Raw genomic sequence first — 26,388 nt, forward strand, 5'->3', positions numbered from 1 at the left:
GGCAACTCATATATCAGGGCTACCTGTTGGCTCATATACAGACCTAGTGAATTTTTATTCACTTCATGTAATTAATTTTAGTATTAATCTTAACACGGGTTTATGGAAATAATGATTGTATCATATTTCTGAATTCAATATTGTTCTAAAAATATATTTGTGCATGACAATTTATCTAAAAATAGGAAGCTATGAAATTAATAATATACTTAATCCAATGCCTTTCCTGTGTCTCTAATACTTGTAAAATGTCATCATTTTCATGTAAATATCAATACTTTTAATATATAAACACATTTTTAGGAATCAATACTAGTATAGTTGTACTTAACTATAAAATAATTGTGTATACAGAAAGGCAATATTCTAGAGTATGCTGAAGATTTCTCTGCGTTTAGAGTTCTGAGAAGCGAATACATTTAATACATTTCAATTTTATATTCACATAATTATATGCCCAAATGAAGTAATTAAAATACATTTAATTTTCTTTCAGATAATAGCTTGCATTTATCATCTTTCTCAATTATTCACATATATGCTTTTGATTTATGCTTTTGCCTTCTTGCGTTTTTTTCAGGATTCATTTTTATTTCTCCTTCTTTTCTCTCCTTTTTAATTATTCTTTTAATATTGGCCATTATAAACAGAGAAAATTTCATAATATATGGGATATATTTGTCCTATGCAGGTCAAATAATAGCATAGCTGTAAGATCCATTACAATCTATAGTCACTCCTATTAGTTACAAAATCAAGTTTAAGTGTAAAACGTAGAAGATGTTACTTCAGCCGTGCTCGGTGGCTCAGCCTGTAACCCCTTGGCTTTGGGAGGCTGAGGTGAGTGGATTGCCTGAGCCCGTGGGTTCGAGACCCGCCTGTGCAACTTGGCAAGACTTTATCTCTACAATAAATCAAAAAATTAGCCGGGCGTGGTAGCGCATGCCTGTAGTTCCAGCTACTTGGAAGGCTGAAGCGGAAGGTTCGCCGGAGCCCAGCAGGTCGAGGCTGCGGTGGCCGGGAGCGTACCACTGCGCTCCAGTCTGGGCGGCAGAGTGAGACTCCAACTCAAAAAAAAGAAAAAATATATACCTTTTAGTGATTGAGTACAGTACTCTTAAATTAGGCCAAGTTTGCTAATCATGTAGCTATATACATACTGATTTTTAAAATTATTTTATTTATTTATTGTTTGAGTTGGAATCTCATTCTGTCATCCAGGCTGGAGTGCAGTGGCACGCTCAGGGCCACTGAGTCTCGACCTGCTGGGCTCAGGTGATCCTTCTGCCTCAACCTTCAAGGTAGTTGGAACTATAGGCACGGGCCACCAATCCCAGCTAATTTTTTGATTTATTGTAGAGACGAGTTCCCGCCAAATTGCCCAGGCTGGTCTCGAATCTGTGGGCTCAGGCAATCCTCTTGCCTCGGCCTCCCAAAGTGCTGGGATTATAGACGTGAGCCACCGTGCCCAGCCACTTTTCAATTTTTTATTGTGATAGATCATACATAATACAAAATTTACTATTTCCTTTTATTTTTTTTAAGTTGGGGTCTCACGCTGTTGCCCAAGCTGGAGTGCAGTGGCATGATCACGACTTACCACAGCCTCAGTCTTCAGGACCCAGGCAATCCTCTCTTGGCCTCCCAAAGTGCTTGGATTATAGGCCCAGCCTTAACTTTTCTTTTTAAAGTTCAAACAGGGTCTTGGTCTGTGGCCCAGGCTAAAGTGCAGTGGTGTGTTTATAGTTCACTGCAGCCTCCAATTTCTAGGCTCATGTGATTCTCTTACCTAGCCTCCAGAGTATTTGGAATTACAGGCCCCTGTCACCACACTCAGCTTGGGTTTTTTGTTTTTGTTTTTGTTTTGTTTTGTTTTAGTTTTTGGTGGAAACGGGGTCTTGCTTTATTGGTCTCAAACTTCGGGACTCAAGTGATCATCTTGTCTCAGACTCCAAAAGTGCTGGGATTACAGACGTGAGCTACCATACCTGGCCTTTTTAACCATTTTAAAATGTACAAAATCAGTGACATTACAAAATCAGTGACATTATTTACATTTACAGTATTGACAGTATTGTATAACCATGATCCCTATTTCCAAAAACGTCATCATCCCAAACTCTGATCCCATTAAGCAATAATTCCTTTTTTCCTCATCTCTCAAGTCTTGGTAACCTCTGTCTGTATGAATGTGCCTATTTAAGATATTTCAGGGTACTTGCATAAGGAACATTTGTATACCTAACCCTGAATTGTACCCCACATCTTTAAACAAAAAAATAATTTAAAAATTTAAAAAAATACGTCACATAAGGAGAATCGTATAACATTTTTCATGTCTTATTTCATTTAGCACGTTTTCAAGATTCATGTAGGTTGTAGCATTTATAGAACTTCCTTCCTTTTTATGGCTCAATAATATCCCGTTGTATGCATATACCACATTTTGTTTATCCATTCATCTGTGGGTGATCACTTTTCCACCTTTTAAGTGTTGTGACAATGCCACTATGAATTTTGGTCTCTCTAAGTCTCTGTTTTTACCTTTTTGGAGTAAATATCTAGGACTGGAATTAGTCATATGTTAATTCTGTGTTTAACCTTTTGTGGAACTGCCAAAGTATTTTCTGTAGTAGCTGCAACATTTTACATTACCACAGTAGTATTCAATTTCCCCTCATCAGCACTCGTTATCTTCCAGTTTGTTTGTTGAGAATAACCATCTGAGTAGGTGTGAAGTGTGGCTTTGATTTGCATTTCACTTGAACTAAAGATGTTGAGCATCTTATCATGTACTTATTGTTTATCTTCTTTGAAAAATGTCTTGTTTCCTATTGCATCTTGTTTTTAAAAATTGTATGTTGTTATATTTACAAAACTGTAGTAATAACGGGAGTTCAAGGATGAAGTTATTGACATTCAGATAAGATTTTTTTTTAATACCTGTAATCATGAAAATGATTCAGAGCTGAATTTATTACTCTGAGCATATTTAAACTTTTAGTTCCCTCTTCTGGGGTAGAGACTTTCCAGGTCACAACACAGAACAAGTGGTATTTACTAGTACCCCCATTCTCCATTGGTGATCCTGGACTTCTGTCTCTCTAATCTCATAAGACTGTTGAGAGTACCACCAGTTTCTTAGCCTTCCCCTTGGAATCAGAAAAATCTCCAGAAGAAAGTCAAAATACAGGACACCTCCCTGTGCAGCCGCCCTCCTCCCCTCCCTGCCCACAGGATGCTGGTTCAGTCTTTACTATTTTGTTGGTCCTCAGTACCTACACACAGCTGTAACTTCTCTTCTTATCCTTCCTAGGGAGACTAGTCTACATTGTTTTAGCCACCATTAATGGGAAGGCAAATCTCAGTTTAGTTTTTTTCAAAGAAACAGTTTTTTATTGTCAAGTGCCTTTTTTATAGGCTTATGTAATACTCAATTACATCATTACAATAAAGAGTATAACTAGCATATGTAGGTTTGGAACAAACACTACTGTTTGTTAGCATGTTATTCAGTTGTTGAGATTAGAAATATAAAAATATATGAGAGTGGCCTGTGTGGGTATAGTTTAACATACATGGACTTCTGCCTTTTTTAGAAAGATGAAATGGAGCCCATAGTTCATCCAATGGGTTTTAAGTGGAAGTTGATTATGATACATAATCTTTCATACGATTCTTCTACTTGAAGTCTGTATACTATAAGAAATTCTTGCCTTAAATAAACCTGCTGTTCAGAAACCTGCTTTTTGAGCATTTTGATCATTTGCATCATTAGATATTATGGTCTTTCACTCCATTACTTTCTTGTCCTCTTTTAAAAAAAAATTGGGGGCAAACCAAAGAAAGTGAAAAGCAAAATCTTTTTCATTTAGTCAGCAAATAATTATTCCCATTTGCTTCAAGACAGCATGCTGACTTCTGTGAAAGACAGTCATAAATCCTGTCTGCCAAGAAAAGAGAAAAGAAAAAAATTTAAAGATAGAACACATGTATAGAAAGAATTGAAATACAAACATAGTTTGAGTAAACGAAGCATCACAATCAAGTGCTTAGGGTGTCTGGAGAAGGGTAGTTCTCATGGGGTTTTCCCCCTTTGATTTGATATACTTAGCTTTATTCTCCCAAACACCAGAGTGCAATATATTTGAGGCTTTATTTTCTGGTTATATCCATGTCTAGGAAGAGTTTATAAATGAAACTTGCTAGGTCATTTTTAGGTGTATAAGAGTGAAGCAAAAGGCACTTTTGGACTTTAGTTTTTAAGATAATGTCTGTGACATAACTATATGTCTAAGGTATTTTTTTCTTTTTCTTTTTGGTCTCTATTTATAGAAAGAGCATTAAGAAGTTGGTTTTGAAGAACCTTAATAATAGCAATCTCTTTTCTCCTGTTAATCGTGATTCAGAAGATCTAGCTTCACCATCCGAATATCCAGAAAATGGAGAGAGGTAAACTTAATTCTGTTTTGAGTTGTTCTTGGTTGAGAACCATATTCACATTTTGAAAACATTCTGAGCTTAGAATTTTGTGAAAATGTATAAACTTTGGTGAATGGTATATAGAAGTATTATAGGTAATGAGCACCTGGAAATTAAATCCTATTTTACTTCTTGAAATTTTTTTTTTTTTTTGAGTTGGAGTCTCATTCTGTCACCCAGCCTGGAGTGCATTGGTATGTTCACAGCCACCTCAACCTGCTGGGCTCAGGTTCCCTCCACCTCAGCCTTCCAGTAGCTGTAACTACAGGTGTTCGCCACCACGCCCGGCTAATTTTTTTATTTATTGTAAAGACAAGGACTTGCCAAGTAGCCCAGGCTGGTTTTGAACCCCTGTGCTCAGGCAATCCTTTCTCCTCTGCCTCCCAAAGTGCTGGGATAATAGGTGTGAGCTACCACACCCAGCCTTGAATTCTTTAAACATTAAAAGTATTGGAGTTTTGTTTTTGTTTTTGTTTTTTGAGTTGGAGTCTCACTCCATCACCCAGACTAGAATGTAGTGGCCGCTCCCGGCCACCGCAGCCTCCACCTGCTGGGCTCCGGTGATCTTTCCATCTCAGCCTTCCAAGTAGCTGGAACTACAGGCGTGCTCTACCACACCCGGCTAATTTTTTCATTTATTGTAGAGATGAGGTCTCGCCAAGTTGCCCAGGCAGGTCACAACCCCACGGGCTCAGGCAATCCACTCACCTCAGCCTCCCAAAGCGCTGGGATTACAGGCTGAGCCACCAAGCCCGGCTAGTATTGGAGTTTTGGTTTAGTTCTGACGATCTGTGTTAGTATCAATGTATATTGTCTCAGAAAGGTGAGTATACATTTGACACCTCTCATCCCCTTAAAATAAGGGCTGTTTTGTCTGTGATTATTATTAAAGCGATTCCTAGTCATTGTAACCAAACAAAAAAATCAGTATAGAGTGTATAAAAGAGGAGGTGAAAGTATATACACTGATTCTTAATAGTTTGGTATATAGTCTTCAACTTTAGAAATTTTGTAAAATAAATATATTCCAGTAAATATATGTTATAAAGATTGTGTATGAATAATATTCTGTAACTTGCTTATTTCTGTTTTTTAATAAATGCCTTTCCATATCTATATGAATATATTTTCCTCCTCTTTTTTAAAAAATTATTTTATAGTTGTTATTGTGAATGTAAGATAACCAGTTCTCTATTAGTGGAATTTAGATTATTTGATACTCATCTACTCAGAATAATACCTCAGACTAATAAACATTCTTTGTATCTATATCTTTGTACTCTTGTTTTTGTCTTTTTGGATAAAATTCTAGTTTCATTTAACAAAGTATTTTCTAACATCTTCTGATTGTAATATTACAAATGTAAAATGTTTTTCAGTTTTTTATCTTGAAATTAACAACCAATTATTTGATCCCACATAACATACCTTTTTTTCTTTAAACCAAAAGTTGAACTGCTCAGATCCATTCATTTATAAAATTAAATCTACAGCAGTATTTTGTGTGTTAAACGCAACTCTAGTACTTATAGCTTTGTGACATTGAAGAACTTATTTTTCTGTGCCTTAGTATCCTTTTATATAAAATAGAGAATAATTATAACCTGTTTCACAGGATGACTAAATATTAAGTGAATTTTTAATACATAGAACTATCTAAAACAATGTCAGGCACTTAGTAAATACTCAGTAAGAATTAGCTGTTATCGCCAGGCTCGGTGGCTCAGCCTGTAATCCCGTGCCTTTGGGAGGCTGAGGTGAGTGGATTGCCTGAGCCCGTGGTTCAAGACCCGCCTGGGCAGCGAGACCTCATCTCTACAATAAATAAAAAAATCAGCCGGGCATGGTAGCGCATGCCTGTAATTCTGGCTACCTGGAAGGCTGAGGTGGAAGGATCGCCGGAACCCAGCAGGCGAGGCTGCGGTGGCCAGGAGCAGCCACTGCACTCCAGTCTGGGCGACCGAGTGAGACTCCAACTCAAAAAAAAAAAAAGAATTAGCTGTTATCATTGTTATTACCACTACAAGGGCCTAAGATATTCTTTTCTTTCTTTTCAGATTTAGTTTCCTGAGCAAACCTGTTGATGAGAATCATCAGCAGGATGGAGATGACGACTCTCTTGTGTCACGTTTTTATACTAACCCTATTGCCAAACCTATTCCTCAAACCCCAGAAAGTGCTGGAAATAAACACAACAATAGCAACAGTGTGGATGATACCATTGTTGCATTAAACATGCGTGTTGGTTTGCGAAATGGACTGGAAGGAAGCAGTGAAGAAACCTCTTTTCATGATGAGTCACTGCAAGATGACCGAGAAGAAATAGAAAATAATTCTTACCATATGCATCCAGCAGGTCAGATTCAGATTGGTACATAGTTTCTCTTAACAGTCATTTGAGATGACTTGTTTGTCTCCTATTTTTTACAGATATCTGAGCTTTTAAATATTGTTTTCCTCTTGTTTTCTCTCTTCATTTAGATTCAGGGGTACACTTAAGTATTCATTACATGGACATATTGTTTAGTGGTAAGGATTGGGTCTTAGGTGGCCCATTCCCCAGTTAGTGAACACTGTGCTCTTCAGGTAGTTTCTTTAAATATTTTTATTGTGTTTTATAGGGGTTAATATTTAAACAGTGTTTACTTATCTTTAGTTGATTTCTAATTCGCATGCTTTTTGGACCTTTGGATTAGTAAGTCTTTAATTATCCTGGTGTAGCTTAAAGCAACCAAATTTTATGCCCAAAGAGACTACCTTAATACTTTCCCTAGCTTTTTAAACTCAGGTTCGTTTCTTAATGAGGTTTTTAAACTGAATTGAGAGTTATAATTAGTTCCTATTATATAAAATTATTGAGATATGAGTTAAACTTGGTATGTGGGCCATGATGCCTCATTTTTATAGGCATTCAAATGGTAGCTATTGCTGTGCCTTTTTTTTTTTTTTTAAAGACAGAATCTCCCCATGTTGCCCAGGCTGGATTTGAACTACTAGGCTCAGGCAATCCTCCTGCCTTAGACAACTAAGTAGCTTGGATTCTATAGTCCCAGCCCAGTATATGAGCCACTGAGCCTGACTTTCTGTATTTCTTTTTACCTCCCGACAAATACTGATCCATTAAACAAGTAATGTAAATGGTGAGTTTTGAGTATTTGATCTTTTGCCCTTTTTTTCTTTGTTGACACGACATCTCAGTTGGGTTTTGGTGAATCATTACTTTAAGAAAAAAATTTTTTTAATTGTGGGTTAGGGTTAGTGTGTTGGTATGCTCACAGCCACCTCAGCCTGCTGGGCTCAGGTATTCTCTCCACCTCAGCCTTCCAAGTAGCTCTAACTACAGGTGTGCACCACCATACCCGGCTAATTTTTTAATTTGTTGTAGAGACAAGGTCTCGCCAAGTTACCCAGGCTGGTTTTGAACCCCTTTGCTCTGGCAATTCTCTGTCCTCTGCCTCCCAAAGTGCTGGGATTATAGGTGTGAATGCCTGGACACTTTTAAAATTTTTGTTGTGGTAGATCATACATAATATAAAATTTGCTATTTGCTTTTTTTTTTTTTTTTTTAAATTGGGGTCTCACTCTGTTGCCCAAGCTGGAGTACAGTGGCATGATCACGACTTACCACAGCCTCAGCCTTCAGGACTCAGGCAATTCCTCTCTTGGCCTCCCAAAGTGCTTGGATTATAGGCCCAGTCTTAAATTTTTTTTAAAAGTGCAAACAGGGTCTTGCTCAGTGGCCCAAGCTACAGTGCAGTGGCGTGTTTATAGTTCACTACAGCTTCCAATTTCTAGGCTCATGTGATTCTCTTACCTAGGCTTCAGAGTATTTGGGATTACGGGCCCCTGTCACTGCACTCAGCTTGGGATTTTTTTGTTTTTATTTTTGTTTTGTTTTGTTTTAGTTTTTGGTAGAAACAGGGTCTTGCTTTATTGGTCTCAAACTTCGGGCCTTAAGTGATCATCTGTCTCAGAGTCCAAAAGTGCTGGGATTACAGGCGTGAGCCACCATGCCTGGCCTTTTTAACCATTTTAAAATGTACAAAATAAGTGACATTATGTACATTTACAGTATTTACAGCTGTTATTTCTATTAATTTTGAGACATACATTTACTCAAGCATCCAGCACCCCAATCAAGATAGCACTTCTTACACCACAGAAAGTTCCTCTGTGTCCTCATTTCCAGAAGTATATCAACAACTTATTCTTTTTTATTGCTATGTAGTATTACATTATATAAATATGCCACGTTTTGTTTATCCATTCTCTATTAATGAAAATTTGGGTGTTTCCCAGTAACTCCTGAAGTATCTGTAAAATTTTTCTGTATCTAGTTTTCTTACTGCCTTTAGATATATCTTTTTCAGTCACTTGTTGTCTTAAGGAAATAACTTCATACTTTTACATTAAGAATGCCAAATTAGACCAGGCTCGATGGCTCAGCCTATAATCCCAGCACCTTGGGAGGCCAAGGTGAGTGAATTGCCTGAGCCCACGGGTTTGAAACCCACCTGGGCGACCTGGCGAGACCTCATCTCTACAATAAATCAAAAATTAGCTGGACATGGTAGCACACTCCAGTTACTTGGAAGGATCGCTGGAGTCCAGCAGGTTGAGGCTGCAGTGGCCAGGAGCCACCGCACTCTAGCCTGGGCGACAGAGTGTGACTCCAACTCAAAAAAAAAAAAAAGAATCCCAAGTTTGGGTGCAGTGGCTCATGCCTATAATCCCAGCACTTTGGGAAGTCAAAGTGAGAGGATTGCCTGAGCCTGCGAGTTCTAGACCAAGCTGGGCAATTTGGCAAGGCCTCATCATGTTCCTGTAGTTCCAGCTACTGGGAAGACTGAGGTGGAAGGATCTCCTGAGCCCAGCAGTTGAGGCTGTGGTGGTCAGGAGCATGCTACTGTCTTTCAACCTTGGTGACAGAGTGAGACTCCAACTCAAAAAAAAAATCCCTATTTCTAGCCTGGTGCTCATGCCTGTAATCCCAGTATTTAGGGAGGCAAAGTCGAGAGGGTTGCCTGATCCCAGGGGTTTGAGACCAGCCTTAGCAACTTGGTGAGATCTCATCTCTACAATAAATTTAAAAAATTAGCTCGGCGTAGTGGTGTGTGCCTGTAGTTCCGGCTACTGCAGTGGCCACAAGTGTGCCACTGCACTCCAGCCTGGATGACAGAGTGACACTCCTACTCAAAAAAAAAAAAAAATCCCAAATTTTGTAGCTGTATTTGTGTCTGTGTGTGTCTACATGAATTTATCATGATACTACATCTTTTTCTCAAATACCCAGCCATTAAGTTTTATGTTGTTTCTAGTCTTATCATTGACCTTGTTTGCTGCTGCCCAATTTAGACTTCCCTTCCCAAATGCTCAAACAGCCCTCTAAATCTTGCAACTAAAGAAGCAGATATGTAAGTGGATGTTGCTGGAGGCTGGAGTTTTATCCAATGTCAGCCTTAATACTTTTCTCTTAGAGAGCAAGGTAGCCTGATACCTAACTACAAATGGGACAAGGAGGGAATTCACTACTTTCTTTGAGTTCTTCATCTTTTTCTTGTTTGTTTTGTTTTTTGTCATCTGCATCTCTACTTTTTGGATGTGTTGTGAAATCCTTCTCTGCTTTAGTATTTCTTTTCCTTTGGCCATCAAATATCACTTAGGTTTCCCTGAAATCTATCTATTTGATGCTTTTTTAAACTAACACTAATTGCAAGCCTTTAAGTTTACATTTTTATATGGAACTTTCTCATGTAAGATTTTCCACCTTGATTTTAACTCTCTATTTGGGAATACAGTCTATGAAAGACAGTATGCTGTGAAACAAAAAGTGTTGGGTTTAGAATTTTATCTCTACTACTCTCATTAAATTATAATACAGTCCAAGGAAAATTATTTTCAACTTTAGTTTTGGTATTTTTGTGTGTAAAGTAAAAATGGTTTAAAAGAGTATGTTTTATGGAATGACTTTTATAGTGCAGGATGTTAATAGATGTACTTTGAAAAGAGTATCTGTAGTTAATTAAGTCTGGGAAACACTAAGTTAAGCAAGGATTAATAGACTTCATTATATTCTAGTGTTTGATATGCTATCATGTGTATGTTCCTCAAACTTATTTGACCTTGGATTGATTTAATTTATTAACTAATTAATTAACTTACTATTTTTATTGTTTGAGTTGGAGTCTCATTCCATTGCCCAGGCTGAAGAGCAGGGGTACACAGGCTCACAGCCACCCCAGCGTCGACCTGCTGATCTCAGGTAATCCTTCCACCTCAGTCTTCCAAGTAGTTGGAACTACAGATGCAAGCCACCACATCCAGCTAGTTTTTGTGATTTATTGTAGAGATAAGATCTCACCAAGTTGCCCAGTCTGATCTCAAACCCACGGGCTCAGACAGTCCTCTCGCCTTGGCCTCCCAAAGTGCTGGGATTACAGGCTGAGCCACCATGCTCAGCCAATTTTGAATTTAAAAAACAAAACAGCCAGGTTTGGTGGCTCAGCCTGTAATCCCGTGACTTGGGAGGCTGAGGTGAGTGGATTGCCTGAGCCCGCGGGTTCGAGACCCATCTGGGCAACTTGGTGAGACCTCATCTCTACAATAAATAAAAAAAAATTAGCCAGGCATGGTAGCACGTAGTTCCAGCTACTTGGAAGGCTGAGACGAAGGATCGCCGGAGCCCAGCAGGTCGAGGCTGCGGTGGCCAGGAGCGGCCACTGCACTTCAGACTGGGCGACAGAGTGAGACTCCAACTCAAAAACAAACAAGCAAACAAACAAAAAACACATGACCTCTCCTAGGATTAGAATTTGGTAAAAAACCAGTTTGGAAAAATTCTTCGTTCCTGTCTATTGTCTCTTTATATGATGATTTATTATTTTCTCTTTTTATGATGATTTACTTACTGATTATTTCAGCTAGTAATTTTTTTTCTGTTTTCTTGGCCATAGGCATTGTTCTGACTAAAGTTGGTTACTATACTATCCCCTCTATGGATGACCTTGCGAAAATTACCAATGATAAAGGAGAGTGCATTGTCTCTGACTTCACTATTGGTCGTAAAGGTGAGTGTGAGTTTAGGAGTTAGTAATTAAGCCAGAGATTTGTACTGTGTTTTTGTAATTAAGGGAAGCTCTTGATAGCTGGCTCTGTTTCTTCACACACTATGGCCCACCTTGGCCTGAATCTTACATACTTTCAGAAGTAATAAAACAAGAAAGACTAGAATCATATATCATTTTTTTTTTCTTTGAGACAGTGGTCTCATTATGTTGCTGGTCTTAAACTCCTGGGCTCAAGCAGTCTTCCCTCTTCAGCAGCCTCCTAAGTAGCATCGAACTATGCAGTGTTCTTTGGGCTGAGGTATCCTCTTTGGTGTTGGTAATTATTTGGATCATTACAGTTTTCTACAATTAAAGAAAACATTAGAAATTTCAAGACATACTAAGTGAGAAAATAGAATAATTGATGAAATGTGTAATGCTTAGATTCAATTTTTTTTTTTTTTTTTTGAGTTGGAGTCTCACTCTGTTGCCCCGACTGGAGTGCAGTGGCTGCTTCCCGCCACTGCAGCCTCGACCTGCTGCGCTCCGGCGATCCTTCTGCCTCAGCCTTCCAAGTAGCTGAAACTACAGGCGCCCACCACCACGCCCGGCTAATTTTTTGATTTATTGTAGAGATGAGGTCTTGCCAAGTTGCCCAGGCGGTTCTCAAACCCGCGGGCTCAGGCAATCCACTCACCTCGGCCTCCCAAAACTTGGGATTACAGGCTGAGCCACCAAGCCCAGCCTTAGGTTCAATTTTAAGTTAATACTGAAAACGTAATTTTCTTGGGGGGAATATCTCATCATGCTATGTTGTATTAACAAAGGGCTCAAGCGTGTTAACTTACATGGCATGCTAAGTACTAAGGGTTGCTCATATAGCAGCATTATAAATACTTGGTAAGAGCTTTTAAAAGGTTGTTTGAGGGTAGCAGAAGTATAAAAATGCATATATTAAATCTGATAACAGTCTTATTGATGTCATTCTCTATCCCCATTCTTAATATTCTAGGAATTGCTGAATGATTTAAAATATTATTTAATATTTAAAGCTGCTTGCTCCTTATTATTGCTTAATCACTGTAGTTTTAAAGTAGGTATTTGCCTTTATACAGAATGAATTTTAACTGTTTGCTCTGACTTGTAGGTTATGGTTCAATCTATTTTGAAGGAGAGGTGAATTTGACTAATCTAAATTTGGATGATATTGTGCATATCCGAAGGAAAGAAGTGATTGTCTACTTAGATGATAACCAGAAACCACCTGTGGGTGAAGGCCTAAATAGGTATTGATTTATGTGCATATATATAGAAAATTATCAGCTGAATCACAATTTTTTTCTGTAAACATAAATGGCTTTAGATACATGCTTCTGCAACTTGCTTTTCTGACTTACCGTTTCTCCACTTAAATTTAAAAGTATAAATGATAAGGAAGTACTGCACTATGATTTTGGACTTATTCCTTTTCCCCAATATTGCATCCAACTGCTAGTTTTGAAAACATTTTAATAATAGTATTTTGGTTTTTCCTAATTTATAGCGTGCCCATCCTTAATCCTCTATTTTAGTGTGTTATCCTAGCTTCTATTTTCTCTTCAGGCAGGTAAAAGGGCTATAGTTGAAATCATTTATCTTTTATAGCCTGCCAAGTCTGAATCATGAAGAAATAAGAAATATAAGCAGACCTATAATAAAGAGATTGAATCAGTAGTCAAAACCTCTCAACATAGAAAAGCCTAGAATTAGATGGCTTCGCTGGTGAAGTCTACCAAACACTTAAAGAATAACTACCACCACTACTCCTCAAACTTCCAAAAAATTGAAGAGAAATTCATAGCCTACCCTAATTCTAAAGTTAGTGAAAGGGCACAACAAGGAAACAGAACTGTGGACCAATTGGCAAATATATTGATGGGAAAAAAATCATCAAACAAGCACTGGCAGAATTTAATTGCACTTTGAAAGGATTATGTGCCGTGAGCAAATGGGATTTATTCTGTTATTCTGGAATGCAAGGATGACAACATGTAAATCAGTTAGTCAAATATACCACTAACAGGCTAAAGGAAAAACACCACATGATCATTATCATTGACGCAGAAAAAGCATTTGACAAAATTCAACAACTTTTCATAATAAAAATACTCAACAAACTAGCAATAGAAGGAAACTCTCAATATAATAAAGGGCATATATGAAAAACCCACAGCTAACATCATAATGTTGAAATACTTAAAAGTTTCTCCTCTAAAACAAGACAACACATGCTCAGTTTTGCCACTTCTCTTAAACATACTACTGCAAGTAGGCATCAGAAAGAAAGTAGAAGCCACATAATTTTGAAAGGAAGAAGTAAAATTATCTTTGCGCTCAGATGACGTGATCCTGTATGTGGAAAACCCTAAAGATAACACAGAAAAACCTTAGTATTTATAACAAATTCAGCAAAGTGACAAGATACAAAATCAGCATGCAAAAATCAGTTTAACTTCTGGACACTAACAGTGAAGCACCTGAAAATAAAATTAAGAAAGCAATTTCCGTTTACAATAGCAACAAAAAGAATAAAATATATATGAATAAATTTAAGGAAGTAGATAGTTTGTATACTGAAAATTACAAAACATTGCTGAAAGATTGTAGATGACACAGATAAATTAAAAGACAAACTGTGGCCGGGCATGGTGGCTCAAGCCTGTAATCCCAGCACTTTGGGAGACCAAGGTGAGGGGATTACCTGAGCCCACGGGTTCGAGAACAGCCTAGGCAACTTGGTGCGACCTCATCTCTACAATAAAATTAGCCATGCGTGGCAGCACTCACCTGTAGTTCTGGCTACTTGGAAGGTTGGGGTAGAAGGATCATCTGAGCCCAGCTGGTTCATGCTGTGATGGCCGTGAACATGCCACTGCACTCCAGCCTGGGCGATGGAGTGAGACTCCAACAACAAAAAGACAAAGTGTGTTCATAGGTTAGAAGACTTAATATTGTTAAAATGTCAATTCTACTCAAAGTAATACAAAAATTTAATGCAGTGTCTATCAAAAGCTCAGGAACATGTTTTGTAGAAATAGGAAGATTCTTGTTAACATTCAACCCAAAATTGCCAAAACAATCTTGAGAAAGAACAACACTTTGGAGGTCTCATACTCGTCAGTTTCAAAACTTGTTATGTATTCACAATAATCAGAGCAATGTGGTACTAGAATAAAGGTAGACATAAATACCAATGGAATAGAATAGAGATCCCAGATATAAAAATCTCATGTATATGGTCAAATGATTTTCAACAAGGATGTAAAGATTTTTCAGTGGGGGAGCAGACAGTTTCTTCAACAAGTTATACTTTGATAACTGGATATCCACATGCAAAAAAATGAAGCTGGGCTCTTACATCATAAACAAAAATTAACTCAAAATGAATGTAATACCTAAGAGTAAGGCCTACAACTCCTAGAAGAAAACCTAGAGGAAAAGCTTCACACACTGGATTTAACAATGATTTCTTGGATATTACACCAAAAAGTACAAACATCAAAAGCAAAAATAGACAAACGGCACTACTTCAGCCTGAAAAACTTCCGTACAGCAGAAGAAGACAGAAAGAATAAAAAGACAAGCTACAAAAATAGGAGAAAAGATTTGCAAGTTATGTATCTGATAAGAAGCTAATAGCCAGAATGTAAAGAGACATTTCTCCAGAGGTGACATATAAATAACCAACAGTCATCAAATGAAAAGCACAATGAGATGCCATATCTATTAGGATGGTTGCTATTTTTAAAAAAATTAACGTGTTGACAAGGATGTGAAAAAATGTGTATCTTTGTGCACCATTGGTGTGACTGTGTGACAACAGGATTGGGAGTTCCTAAAAAAGTTAATCGAATTACTGTATGAACCAGCAACTCCAGTTATGGGTATATATCCCCAAAAAAATTGAAAACGGGTTCTCCAGTATTTGCCTCCATGTTCATAGCAACACTAGTCACAATAGTCAATAGGTGAAAGTGCCCTTGAGTATTCATTGATGAGTGAATAAATAGACAAAATATGATATATAGATACAATGAACTATTATTCACTCTTAGAAAGGAAGTAAACTTTGACACCTACTGCAACTTAGATGAGCCTTGAAGATATTATGCTGAGTGAAATAAGCTAGCCTTAAAAATACAAATGCTATATGATCCCACTTATAAGCTATCCAGATAAGTCACATTTATGAGAAAAAGTAGAGTGGTGGTTGCCAGGGGCTTCAAGAAGGGAGAAATGGGGAGTAGCACCTACCTATTATATGCTAGTAATTGTATTTAGGAGCAAGGCATACAAAATGAATAGGACACAACACTTGGACTCTGATATTGATATCAGAAGTGGTATACTACCACTGTTGTAGTCATCCTCACATTGATGTTCCTGACACTTCATTATATAAGCATTTGTTTTTATTCATTGATATTAGTTTATTTTTTATTACTATCGTTAAGTACAGTAGCACCTTAAGACCTACACTAAGGGCTGGGCTCGGTGGCTCAGCTTGTAATTCCAGCACTTTGGGAGGTCGAGGGGTGTGGATTGCCTGAATCTGTGGGTTCGAGACCAGCCCGGGCAACTTGGTGAGACCTCATCTCTACAATACATAAAAAATTAGCTGGATATGGTAGCCCATGCCTATAGTTCCAGCTACTTGGAAGACTGAGGCGGAAGGATCGCCAGAGCCCAGCAGGTCGATGCTGGGGTAGCCGTGAGTGTGTCACTGTACTCCAGCCTGGGTAATGCAGTGAGACTCCAACTCAAAAAAAAAAAAAAAAAAAAGACCTACACTAAGACTTGGTTCTTACCACCTGAATGTGACCTAAATACCTTAGACAAATATTCCTAGCATAAATATTGTTTATAATTAGATTGGAAATGATTGATGTACCATGGTCATTTGAAATAAATGCAGTCTGGCCCTAGAACCAGATATTAAGTTAGTCATTGTAGGGGTGACTCTTTGCTCTTAAAGTTTATATACTATGGAAAGCAAGACTCAAGTTTATGAAACACATGCAGATTAATTCCAAGGTAGCCATTATCTAAATAGTTAGGTGGCTTTCTGGTCTTAAATATGAAACATTTACACTCTACTTTGTTATACTTTACAGGAAGGCTGAAGTTACATTGGATGGAGTTTGGCCAACAGATAAAACATCTCGTTGTTTAATAAAGAGCCCAGATCGACTTGCTGATATCAACTATGAAGGGAGATTGGAAGCAGTTTCAAGGAAACAGGGAGCTCAGTTCAAAGAGTACCGACCTGAAACGGGTTCTTGGGTATTTAAGGTACAGTCACTTAACCTAGTTAGACTATACTTGGAGTCACAAAATATAGGAAAAGATCCTTTCTTAAATTCTTTATTTTTATAAATTAGGAAACAGAAGTAAAGATACATCATGGTTTAGTCCAAATTCCACACCTAGTAAAACTCAGCAATAATGAACTATTATAAACTTTATGACCACATGATTTAAGTTCTCTACCCCCTCTTATGAGCATCTAGATAAATTTCTAAGGTGTAGTTTTCCTAATGTGGCAGGATCAGGGACTTCAGTAATTTATCAGGCAGAATTCTTTGTCTCTTGGTAGATCAACTCTTCCTAAATAATGATCATTCTTACACTTAAAAATTTTGGGGATAGTTCTATTCTGTCCTTGATGGTTTATTGACATGATGTTCCTATTCTAGGCAGGTTAGATTATTTAACTTGTTGAAGGCCTTTGTGTAGGTAGAGAACAACTAGGAGATACATGTATGTGAATCTAGTAATAGATTTTTTGAATTTAGTTTCCTATATTAATGATTGTATTTTATTTATTTACTTACTTTTTGAGACAAGGTCTTGCTTTGTCACACAGGCTGGAGTACAGTGGTATTTCTTTAAATTTATAACATTTACAGCCAGGCATGGTGGTTTTTCGCCTATAATCCCAGCACTTTGGGAGGCCAAGGTGAGAGGATTGCCTGAGCCCACAGGTTCGAGACCAGCCTGGGCAATGTGGCAAGACCTCATCTCTACAATAAATTTTTAAAAAATTTATTTTTTAGTTGGAGTCACTTCGTTGCCCAGGCTGGAGTGCAGTGGCACACTCAGCCACCCCAGCATCGACCTGCTGGGCTTAGGTGATCCTTCCATCTCAGCCTCCTGTGTAGCTGGGACTATGGGTGCACGCCAACATGCCTGGCTAATTTTTCTTTATTTTGTAGAGACGAGGTCTCACTATGTTGCCTAGGCTATTCTCAAACTTGGCTCAAGAGATTCTCCCACCTTGGCCTCCCAAAGTACTGGGATTACAGGCATGAGCCACTGTGCCTGGCACAATTAGTGCATTTTCAATGACATTTTACTACATATTACATAATATTTATTAACTTAATGATATGAGTAACTGGTACATACTCCAAACATTTTTTAACTCTTGGGAAAGCAACAAAGTGTAAGTGACATTCTGTCTTGGTTTAAATAGTTAGATGTTTCTCCTTTTATTTATTTTTTCTTAAGTTAATGCTGCAAGCTTGCATGGCAAGTATTGTGGAGGCTTCTGAAAAGAACAGCATTTAAATTGATTTTGTTGGGTTCTTCACTTTATTAGGTCTCCCATTTTTCTAAGTATGGCCTTCAGGATTCTGATGAAGAGGAAGAGGAGCATCCATCTAAAACGAGTACAAAGAAGTTGAAGACTACTCCTTTGCCTCCTGCAGGCCAGGCTACTCCTGTCCAGATGGCTCTTAATGGCAAACCTGCACCTCCACCCCAGGTAGAGAAAGGACAGTGAATTTCAATGGAATCCGTGATACAGAAGTTGAAAGCAAGTCATTCAGCTAGTGCAAAGCTGTTGTATGATCCCTGGAACTTTGAAGAGTACATACGTATTGGCAATCACGTTGATACAAGTACAAGGGAGGGCATGAGGTGGTACAGGCATCTGTCTTTAACTAAAGAGAGATGTAACGAATTTCCTTGCTGTTTGGATCATTTCTCTACAGATTGTCACTCTTAAACTCCTCCCTCTCATTTGGACTTGCTGAATTCTCTGCTCAGTGATTGACTTGAGATAGCATTTTGCTCATGTGGGTTGGATGCAAAGTAACCCTGTTTGTATTGACTACCTAATGTGTAGTTTGATCTTTTACCTTCATGATCTTAAGAAACTTTGATTTAGCTTTCTGCAAGGGTTTTTAACTGCATTTTCTCAAGTTGTTTGCTTACACTTCAGGTTACCTCTTGGTATTTGTATTTTAACAATTCATAATCTTCATGGAAATAGTTTTGGAATGTAAATGAATTATTTGGCTTGGGGAGAATAAGGGCCGCATTGTTTGTTGCAATTACTTGTATCATTGATATGGGATTTCTTTGTAAAGCATCCTCTACCTCTCAGCTGCTAAAAGCTGAATTTTTGGAATTTTCCATGCTGCAATCCTTATGGCTGCTGAAATGTGTGCTTTTTATGATTTATTAAATAATATCTTGGGAGGCATTTTTTGGAGAATGTGTGTATGTTCATGTTGGTGTGTATTGGGGCAGGGGAGGGTATGATAAATATGAGAAACTGGAACTGTGTTGACTTTTATGTTTGTAATTGTCATAGCATTTAGAATTTCCCCAAGAAATTGCCAATGAACTAATGAAATGCTGTAAATAGATTTGGTTTTTCAGTTGCTCATGTTCATTCTGAAACATATGCCTTGTATCATCTCTTTCTCACGTGTTTTCTAATCTTACATTATATATATTTCTTAGAAAAAGTCCAGGTGGCCTTATTTTCTGCTAATAAAAGTAATATGTAGGATCCTAAAGATACTTCAGATACTTCTTTCCTCTTTCCAGTTGGTCCAGCTGTAATAGAAAAGCTTGATCTATGGACAGACAGGAAAATTTATGTAATGTTGACAATCAGTGGTTATCAGGTTCATTTATTGCCAAAATAGAAATACTAGAAAATAACTGTAAATTCCTATAATGACCTATAGGTGAGAACACTTTGAAAAATTAAGCACCAGAAAATTTCAGAAGAAGGTTCTAGCAAAAAGAGAGGTGGTAAGGATTCAGAATGGGCAAATAGGATACAGTTTTGATAGAGAAAGTGGATGGTCTTTGTAGTTTTGGATGGAGAGAGCAGAAATGAGAGAAATGGGTAGAGGTGTTCAGATATCCAGATTTTAGGTTTTGTTTACTTGCATTATTTATGAAGGTCTTGAGCTTGGGGTGTTAGAGCAGAAATGTGGGGTTCTAGAGAACTCTTTCATATTTCTCAGTGACCTAGGTAAGGCAAATGAGAAATATCAGTGATTTGATGTTAGCACCAAAGACCCTCCATTTTACTTGGCATAGGGGAAATACTTAAGCCATCTGAGTTAACTGGGAACAAGCCGCTTACTCTTCTTATCCACGTGTTAGGATTACTTTACATTTGGTCACCTGGACCCTTGGAGAGGTCGATTTCACAACTTCAGGCTCTCTGACTTTTTCTGGGGAAGGGAAGGGTGTTTCTTTAGATATTTAGGAAGATTTGCATTCTTGTTTAATGGTCATATTTATTCCACTCTTTTTCTGTAATATCCTCAGTCACTTGTTTCCAGTTGGTTCTTTAAGCCTTGCTTTTGTCCCTAAAAAGGCAAGTAAATCTAAGCAACCAGAAAACATAAAGGTAGCTAAATTTTCATTTGATCTTGTCTCCTATACCTTTTAGATTAAATGTTGGCAGATAAACCTTAGTCACACGGGTGAATTAAAGCAGTTACAGAAATATTTCGTTCTATAGTTAAAACACTAGTTTCAAAACCCCTGTCTGAAATCCAGTTTGCAGTTGGCTGCATCAATACCCTGGTGAGTTTTACTTTGATACCACAGAATTTTTTTTTTTGAGTTGGAGTCTCACTCTGTTGCCCAGACTGGAGTGCAGTGACACGCTCCTGGCCACCGCAGCCTCAACCTGCTGGGCTCCGGCAATCCTTCCGCCTCAGCCTTCCAAGTAGCTGGAACTACAGGCGCACGCTACCATGCCCGGCTAATTTTTGATTTATTGTAGAGATGAGGTCTCGCCAAGTTGCTCGGTCAGGTCTCAAACCTGCAGGCTCAGGCAGTCCACTCACCTCGGCCTCCCAAAGTGCTAGGATTACATGCTGAGCCACCGAGTCCGGCCCATAGAACTTTCAAGGGGCTCAGGCATTTTTATATTTTAATGCTTCTCTCCAAGTGATAGAGATGTGCAACCAGGTTTCAAAACTGTTTGTTAAAAGACCTCAGACCTTTGGTACTCAGGTAGAGATACATATAGCTTTTTACCTCACTCTTGTAACTGGAGTATTTGTGTTTAGCACCATCAAGGCAGACTAATTGATGTCATTGTTCACTTAGTGAATCTATTCAAGTAAGTTAAAACTTTTTTAAAGGAAAAATGTTACTAGGATTTTGAAGAAAATTTCTTTTCATTTTGTATATACTTTGAGATAAAATGGCAGCTGAGTTTATCCAATGAATCAAAATATGTGTGTGTGTGTGTGTGTGTGTGTGTGTGTGTGTGTGTGTGTGTGTGTGTGTGTTTTAGACCAGATAAGTATAGTAGTGAGAATGGGGGAGAGAGTAAAAGAAGGAGTTCAATCTGTAACTGACTGTGAACGATAACTCACTACCTTCAGACCAGCCAAATCAACATAAATTTTAAAAATATTCTTTATTTCTTTATTTTGAGTAGTAGCCTCAGTCTGTAGCCCACCCAGGCTGGAGTGCAGTGGCATGATCATTGCTACCACACCTCAACCTGCTGGGCTCTGGTGATCCTTCCTTCCATTTCAGCCTTCCAGATATCTAGGACTACAGGCTCATGACACCACGCCTGGCTAATTTTTTTGATTTATTGTAAAGACAGGGTCTCGCTATGTTGCTCAGGTTGGCCTCAAAATCCAGGGCTCAGGCCGTCTTTTTGCCTTGGCCTTCTAAAGTATTGGGGTTACAGGCATGAACCACTATGCCTGGCCTATTTTATGTAATTTTTATATGTAACATATGTTAGATATTCTTATAACCACAAGCTTATTTGTTTCAGATGCTATTAAATTTCTTAATGTTTTAGCCTGAAAACTTTTTTGCAAATTTAAAAATATTGCAAATTTATATTTTAAAATCAAATGTAAAGTTATTAATGTTAACACCTATGCCTCCTTCAGTAATATCCTGGAGTATATGAGTAGAAAACACACATACTTAGCTTGGTGGACCTTTAAAATCTAACATGGAGTTTTACTTGAGGAGAACAAAGTAATGTTGATAGTTTTGTTTGTCAAACAAAATAAATATAAAACATTCTTTACAGTTAAAAAAGCAAGTTCTAGCCGGGCTCGTTGGCTCAGACTGTAATCCTGCGCCTTGGGAGGCTGAGGTGAGTGGATTGCCTGAGCCCATGGGTTTAAGACCCACCTGGGCAACTTGACGAGACCTCATCTCTACAGTAAATCAAAAATTAGCCGGGTGTGGTAGTACACACCTGTATTTCCAGCTACTTGGAAGGCTGAGGCGGAAGGACCGCCGGAGCCCAGCAGGTTGAGGCTGCGGTGGCCGGGAGCAGCCACTGCACTCCAGTCTGGGCGACAGAGTGAGACTCCAACTCAAAAAAAAAAAGAAAAAAGTTCTTTTGGAGTCAGCCAATAGTAGTTATATTGGATATTCAACTATTTGACTGAGAGGACAGAATGAATTATTTAAACATCTGCTTGACCTTAGGTCATTCACTCTTTGTTGAATAAGGATGTCTTGATGTATCTCACCCTTTCTGCTGCATCAAGAGATGCTGTGTCTTTAAGGTATCAGCAGCCTTGTTTGAATGAGGAAGATTCTTTTTTGAGTAGGAGAATGCAGGTTTCTCAAGTCACTGAAGGCTCCAGTTGTAAAACCTTACTGTCTGTCTAGTCATCTTACAGATATTAGCTATGTAATTAGTATTTGTACTTGAAAGCTGGTATTTAGAAATAAGTAGCCGGGCTCGGTGGCTCAGCCTGTAATTCTGCGCCTTTGGGATGCTGAGGTGAGTGGATTGCCTGAGCCCGCGGGTTCGAGACCCGCCTGGGCAGGCGAGACCTCATCTCTACAATAAAATCAAAAAATTAGCTGGACATGGTAGCGCGCGCCTGTTATTCTGGCTACTCAGGAGGCTGAGGCGGAAGGATCGCCGGAGCCCAGCAGGTTGAGGCCGTGCTGTCCGGAAGCGGCCACTGCACTCCAGTCTGGGCAACAGAGTGAGACTCCAACTCAAAAAAAAAAGAAATAGAAATAAGTATAATCCTGTCTTCAAGAGATTGCATTGTGGGAAAGGGAGAGTTAAAGTGATATCCTAGTCAGCTTCTTCTGCATACCTTTCTTTTCTATAGACCTCCCAGTAGGCCTTTCACCCTGTCTCCTATCCCCTCATTTCTTTTTTTTTTAGTCCACTTTTCTTTATAGGATGGACTTTGAAGAAGTACCCAATCTGTCAAGATTTCCCTGAAGATAAGTACACAGGTAGCTTTTGGGGGAGTTTATTGTAATTACTTAGATATACTTTAACAAAATTCACATGTAGGGGATTCTAGGGCTTACCATAGTTTTATAGTAATTCCCTTCCACTTTGTCCATGTATTAGATGATATCTTGTTGCTCTACAGTCTAGGTTGAGAGTGGAGTAAATAAAGCCTTCATCTTTAGCATTATTCAAAATGAAATCCTCTCATTTTGCTTAAATGTGTTCGGGTGAACATCTCTTGCTGTTAGTAATATTTCTCTGTTGAGTAGTATAGTCAGTTGTAACCATCCTCCCCCTACTTCTTTTCCTCCTCTCAGTTCTTACTCTTTATCCTTTCATAGATACTAATTGCTTTATCTACTGTGCCGGTCACTGCATTAAGCCATAGAATTAACAAAGTAAATGTTCGATGACTGTTGAACTTAGCTCAGTCTATCGTGTTTGATGTTAAATACAGAAAACAGGAAGTCATAAACCCTGTTTTCAAACTTTGATAATCTGGTGAACCAAATATATATATATACATATACATAAAAAGTATGTATGCAAGAAATCATATATCATGGTACATGGTATAAAGTAGATATAAATAGGGGATTACAGGAGTCAAACAGAGTACAGTGTCCTGATAGATGGACAGAGGATCAGGAGTATCAAAACTTTTCTATAAAGTGAATCATGTAGTTCAAAATTAATATATTTTGGAACTTACAAAGTTTGAGAGTTTTTTTTACAGTTCTTAAAATGGGATCATCCTCACCAAGGCTTTCACCTGTCCTAGTATTTTAAAGCATAAAAGTAGACCAGCTTGTAGCCTCCCCAGTAGGTGAAAAAATAGTATCATCTATGCCTTTTGATCGTTATCTAGCTTCCAGTTTTATGAGAGTAGTCCTTAGGAATTGTTCACATCTTAAGTGATAATTCACCACAAATCCAGTATCTCAATTTTTCTGCAGTTATACATGGGGCACATTCATTCTTTTAGCAAAGACTTTTGAAGAGAAATGCAGGATATATAGCTAGTATTCAATTTAAGATGAAATTAAGAAAGCTGTCCAAAGTGAACCACTTAGTGTAAAATAACATCCATTTGAGGATTAGCATCAAATGGATCATTCGTTGAAGATCATTCAGAAGCTTTTTTTTGTTTTTTTGTGGTGGTGTTTCCCTCTGTCACCCACGCTGGAGTGTAATGGCACAATCATGGCTTACTGCAACCTTGACCTTCTTGATTCAAGCATTCCTTCTACCTCAGTCTCCCAAGTAGCTGGAACCACAGGCACATGCCACCATGCTTGACTAATTTTTTTATTTTTTATAGAGATGAGGTCTTGCTATGTTGCCCAGGCTGGTCTCAAACCCTGGCTCAAAACAGTCTTCCCACATTGGCCTCCCTAAGTGCTGGGTTTATAGGTGTAAGCCACCATGCCCAGGCTAGTTAGAAACTGTTGAAGGAAAATAATCTGCAAATGAAGTCATGATAAGAAAAATAATTGTTAGGGCTTTTTGGTTTGAAAATGTTTCATAAATTGGCTTTGTCATTTGTTAACATTTTAAAAATACAAATACAGAATTTGTACTGAGCCAACTATTTTACAGGTATGAGTACCCTTTCAAATCATAAAATGTTAATCATGATTACATATGTATAATTTTTTTTAATTTTTATTTTAGAAAGCAGGATGTATTGAGACAACAGAACAGCTCCCACAGTGGGAGGGGACCCAAAGGGATTGCCCCATGATTATATTTTTTAAATTGCATAATAGGCCAGGTGCTGTGGCTCACACATATAATCCCAGCACTTTGGGAGGCTGAGGCAGGAGGATTACTTGAGCTCAGGAATTGAAGATCAGCCTAGACAATATAGTAAGACCTTGTCTTTACAAAACATTAGCAGAGAATGGTGGCACGTACCTGTAGTCTCAGTTGTTTGGGAGACAGGTGGAATGATCTCCTGAGCCCTGGAGATTGAGGCTGCAGTAAGCTGTGATTGTGCCCCTACATTCCAACCTGGGTAACAAAGTGAGACCCCAACTCAATAATAATAATAATAGTAATAAAATAAAACTGCTCAGTAAACATAAATTAACTTTTGACACTTTTAGCCATAAAGGAGTTGGTTATTCCAAGGTTAAGATTGTTTCTGCAATTATTACTTTATTTTGGGGAAATAAGGGTAGGCATTCCTTGTATCTTACATAGTAGTATTCAGGTAGAGCCCAACTAACCTAAGGATTCAGCCACCCAAAAAATAAATTTCAGACCTAAAACTGTGTTGACTAGAAATTTATTTCTAAATGTTTTTTTTAAGAAAATGTAGTTACTGGAGATTTTGATTCTTGTACCTTTTGCTATCTTTTTCCAGTGACTTCTGGCTACAAGGCAATATGAGGGCAGGATGACACTGTAAATCAGAAAATTGTAATTGCTAGCTATATCAGGGACGGCATAGTCTTTGTTTCTGAAAACCACCACGTGTCTAATTGGTGTTAAATCTCTCTTTAGCAAATCCACTACCTTACCTCATGATAGAATGGGCAGAATCTAATATTGCTATGTCATATTCTGAATAAATTGAATCTGATCTAGAACCTCTGTATTTGTTTGGTCTAATTTAATGCTGCTTTCCTGCTCTTTCTGCTGTCTACAGAGCCAGAGCCCAGAGGTGGAGCAATTGGGGAGGGTTGTGGATCTGGACAGTGACATGGTAGATATCACACAGGAGCCAGTGTTGGATTCCATGTTAGAAGAGAGCATGCCTGAGGATCAGGAACCTGTGTCTGCCTCAACACATATTGCATCTTCACTGGGAATTAATCCACATGTCTTACAGGTGAAGTCTTAACCACTTTTATTATGAAAGAAAGCCAATCTAGTATTTTATCTCCCCTGTATAACATCAAGTGTCCTCCTTCATTATTAAGACTATTGAGTATTCACTGTAATGGGAAAACAAACAAACCAGGAATATGGCCAGCCTTTGGGTCATATTCATCTGTTCATGGAAGGAAGGCTATATTAAGAATCAGAAGATAGGACTCTGGTTTTAACTGCATTAGATTCAGAAGACTTAGTTCTAATCCCAATTTTGTAACTTTATTACTGTGTGACTTTAGACAAATCATTTAACTTCTCTGAGCACTGACTTTTTCTTGTAAAATATTTTTCTACTTCACAGAGTGGTTTTGAGACTCTTGTGTGCTTCACAAAATTAAAAAATTTAAAAACTTTGTAGACATAGTTTTTTTTTTTTTTTTTTTTTTGAGTTGGAGTCTCACTCTGTTGCCCAGACTGGAGTGCAGTGGCCGGAAT

General features: G+C 38.1%; 1 protein-coding gene across 2 annotated transcripts in view; it reads left to right on the plus strand.

The window, feature by feature from the left end:
• Nucleotides 1-26,388, plus strand: part of NUP98 (nucleoporin 98) — a 113,811-nt gene that overhangs the window by 66,891 nt on the left and 20,532 nt on the right. Inside the window, exons 15-21 of one of the 2 annotated variants that reach the window (XM_008074057.1) lie at nt 4,336-4,452; nt 6,540-6,838; nt 11,436-11,549; nt 12,676-12,814; nt 16,682-16,859; nt 18,169-18,333; nt 25,727-25,909. In XM_008074057.1, coding sequence (XP_008072248.1) covers nt 4,336-4,452; nt 6,540-6,838; nt 11,436-11,549; nt 12,676-12,814; nt 16,682-16,859; nt 18,169-18,333; nt 25,727-25,909 — 1,195 coding nt within the window. Of the gene's footprint in view, nt 1-4,335; nt 4,453-6,539; nt 6,839-11,435; nt 11,550-12,675; nt 12,815-16,681; nt 16,860-18,168; nt 19,057-25,726; nt 25,910-26,388 lie in introns of those variants that run through there. The other variant, XM_008074058.1, reaches the window with a different exon arrangement.

Source organism: Carlito syrichta, unplaced genomic scaffold (genome assembly GCF_000164805.1).
Source record: "Carlito syrichta isolate Samal-C Ts95f unplaced genomic scaffold, Tarsius_syrichta-2.0.1 Scaffold316283, whole genome shotgun sequence".
Taxonomy (NCBI): domain Eukaryota; kingdom Metazoa; phylum Chordata; class Mammalia; order Primates; family Tarsiidae; genus Carlito; species Carlito syrichta.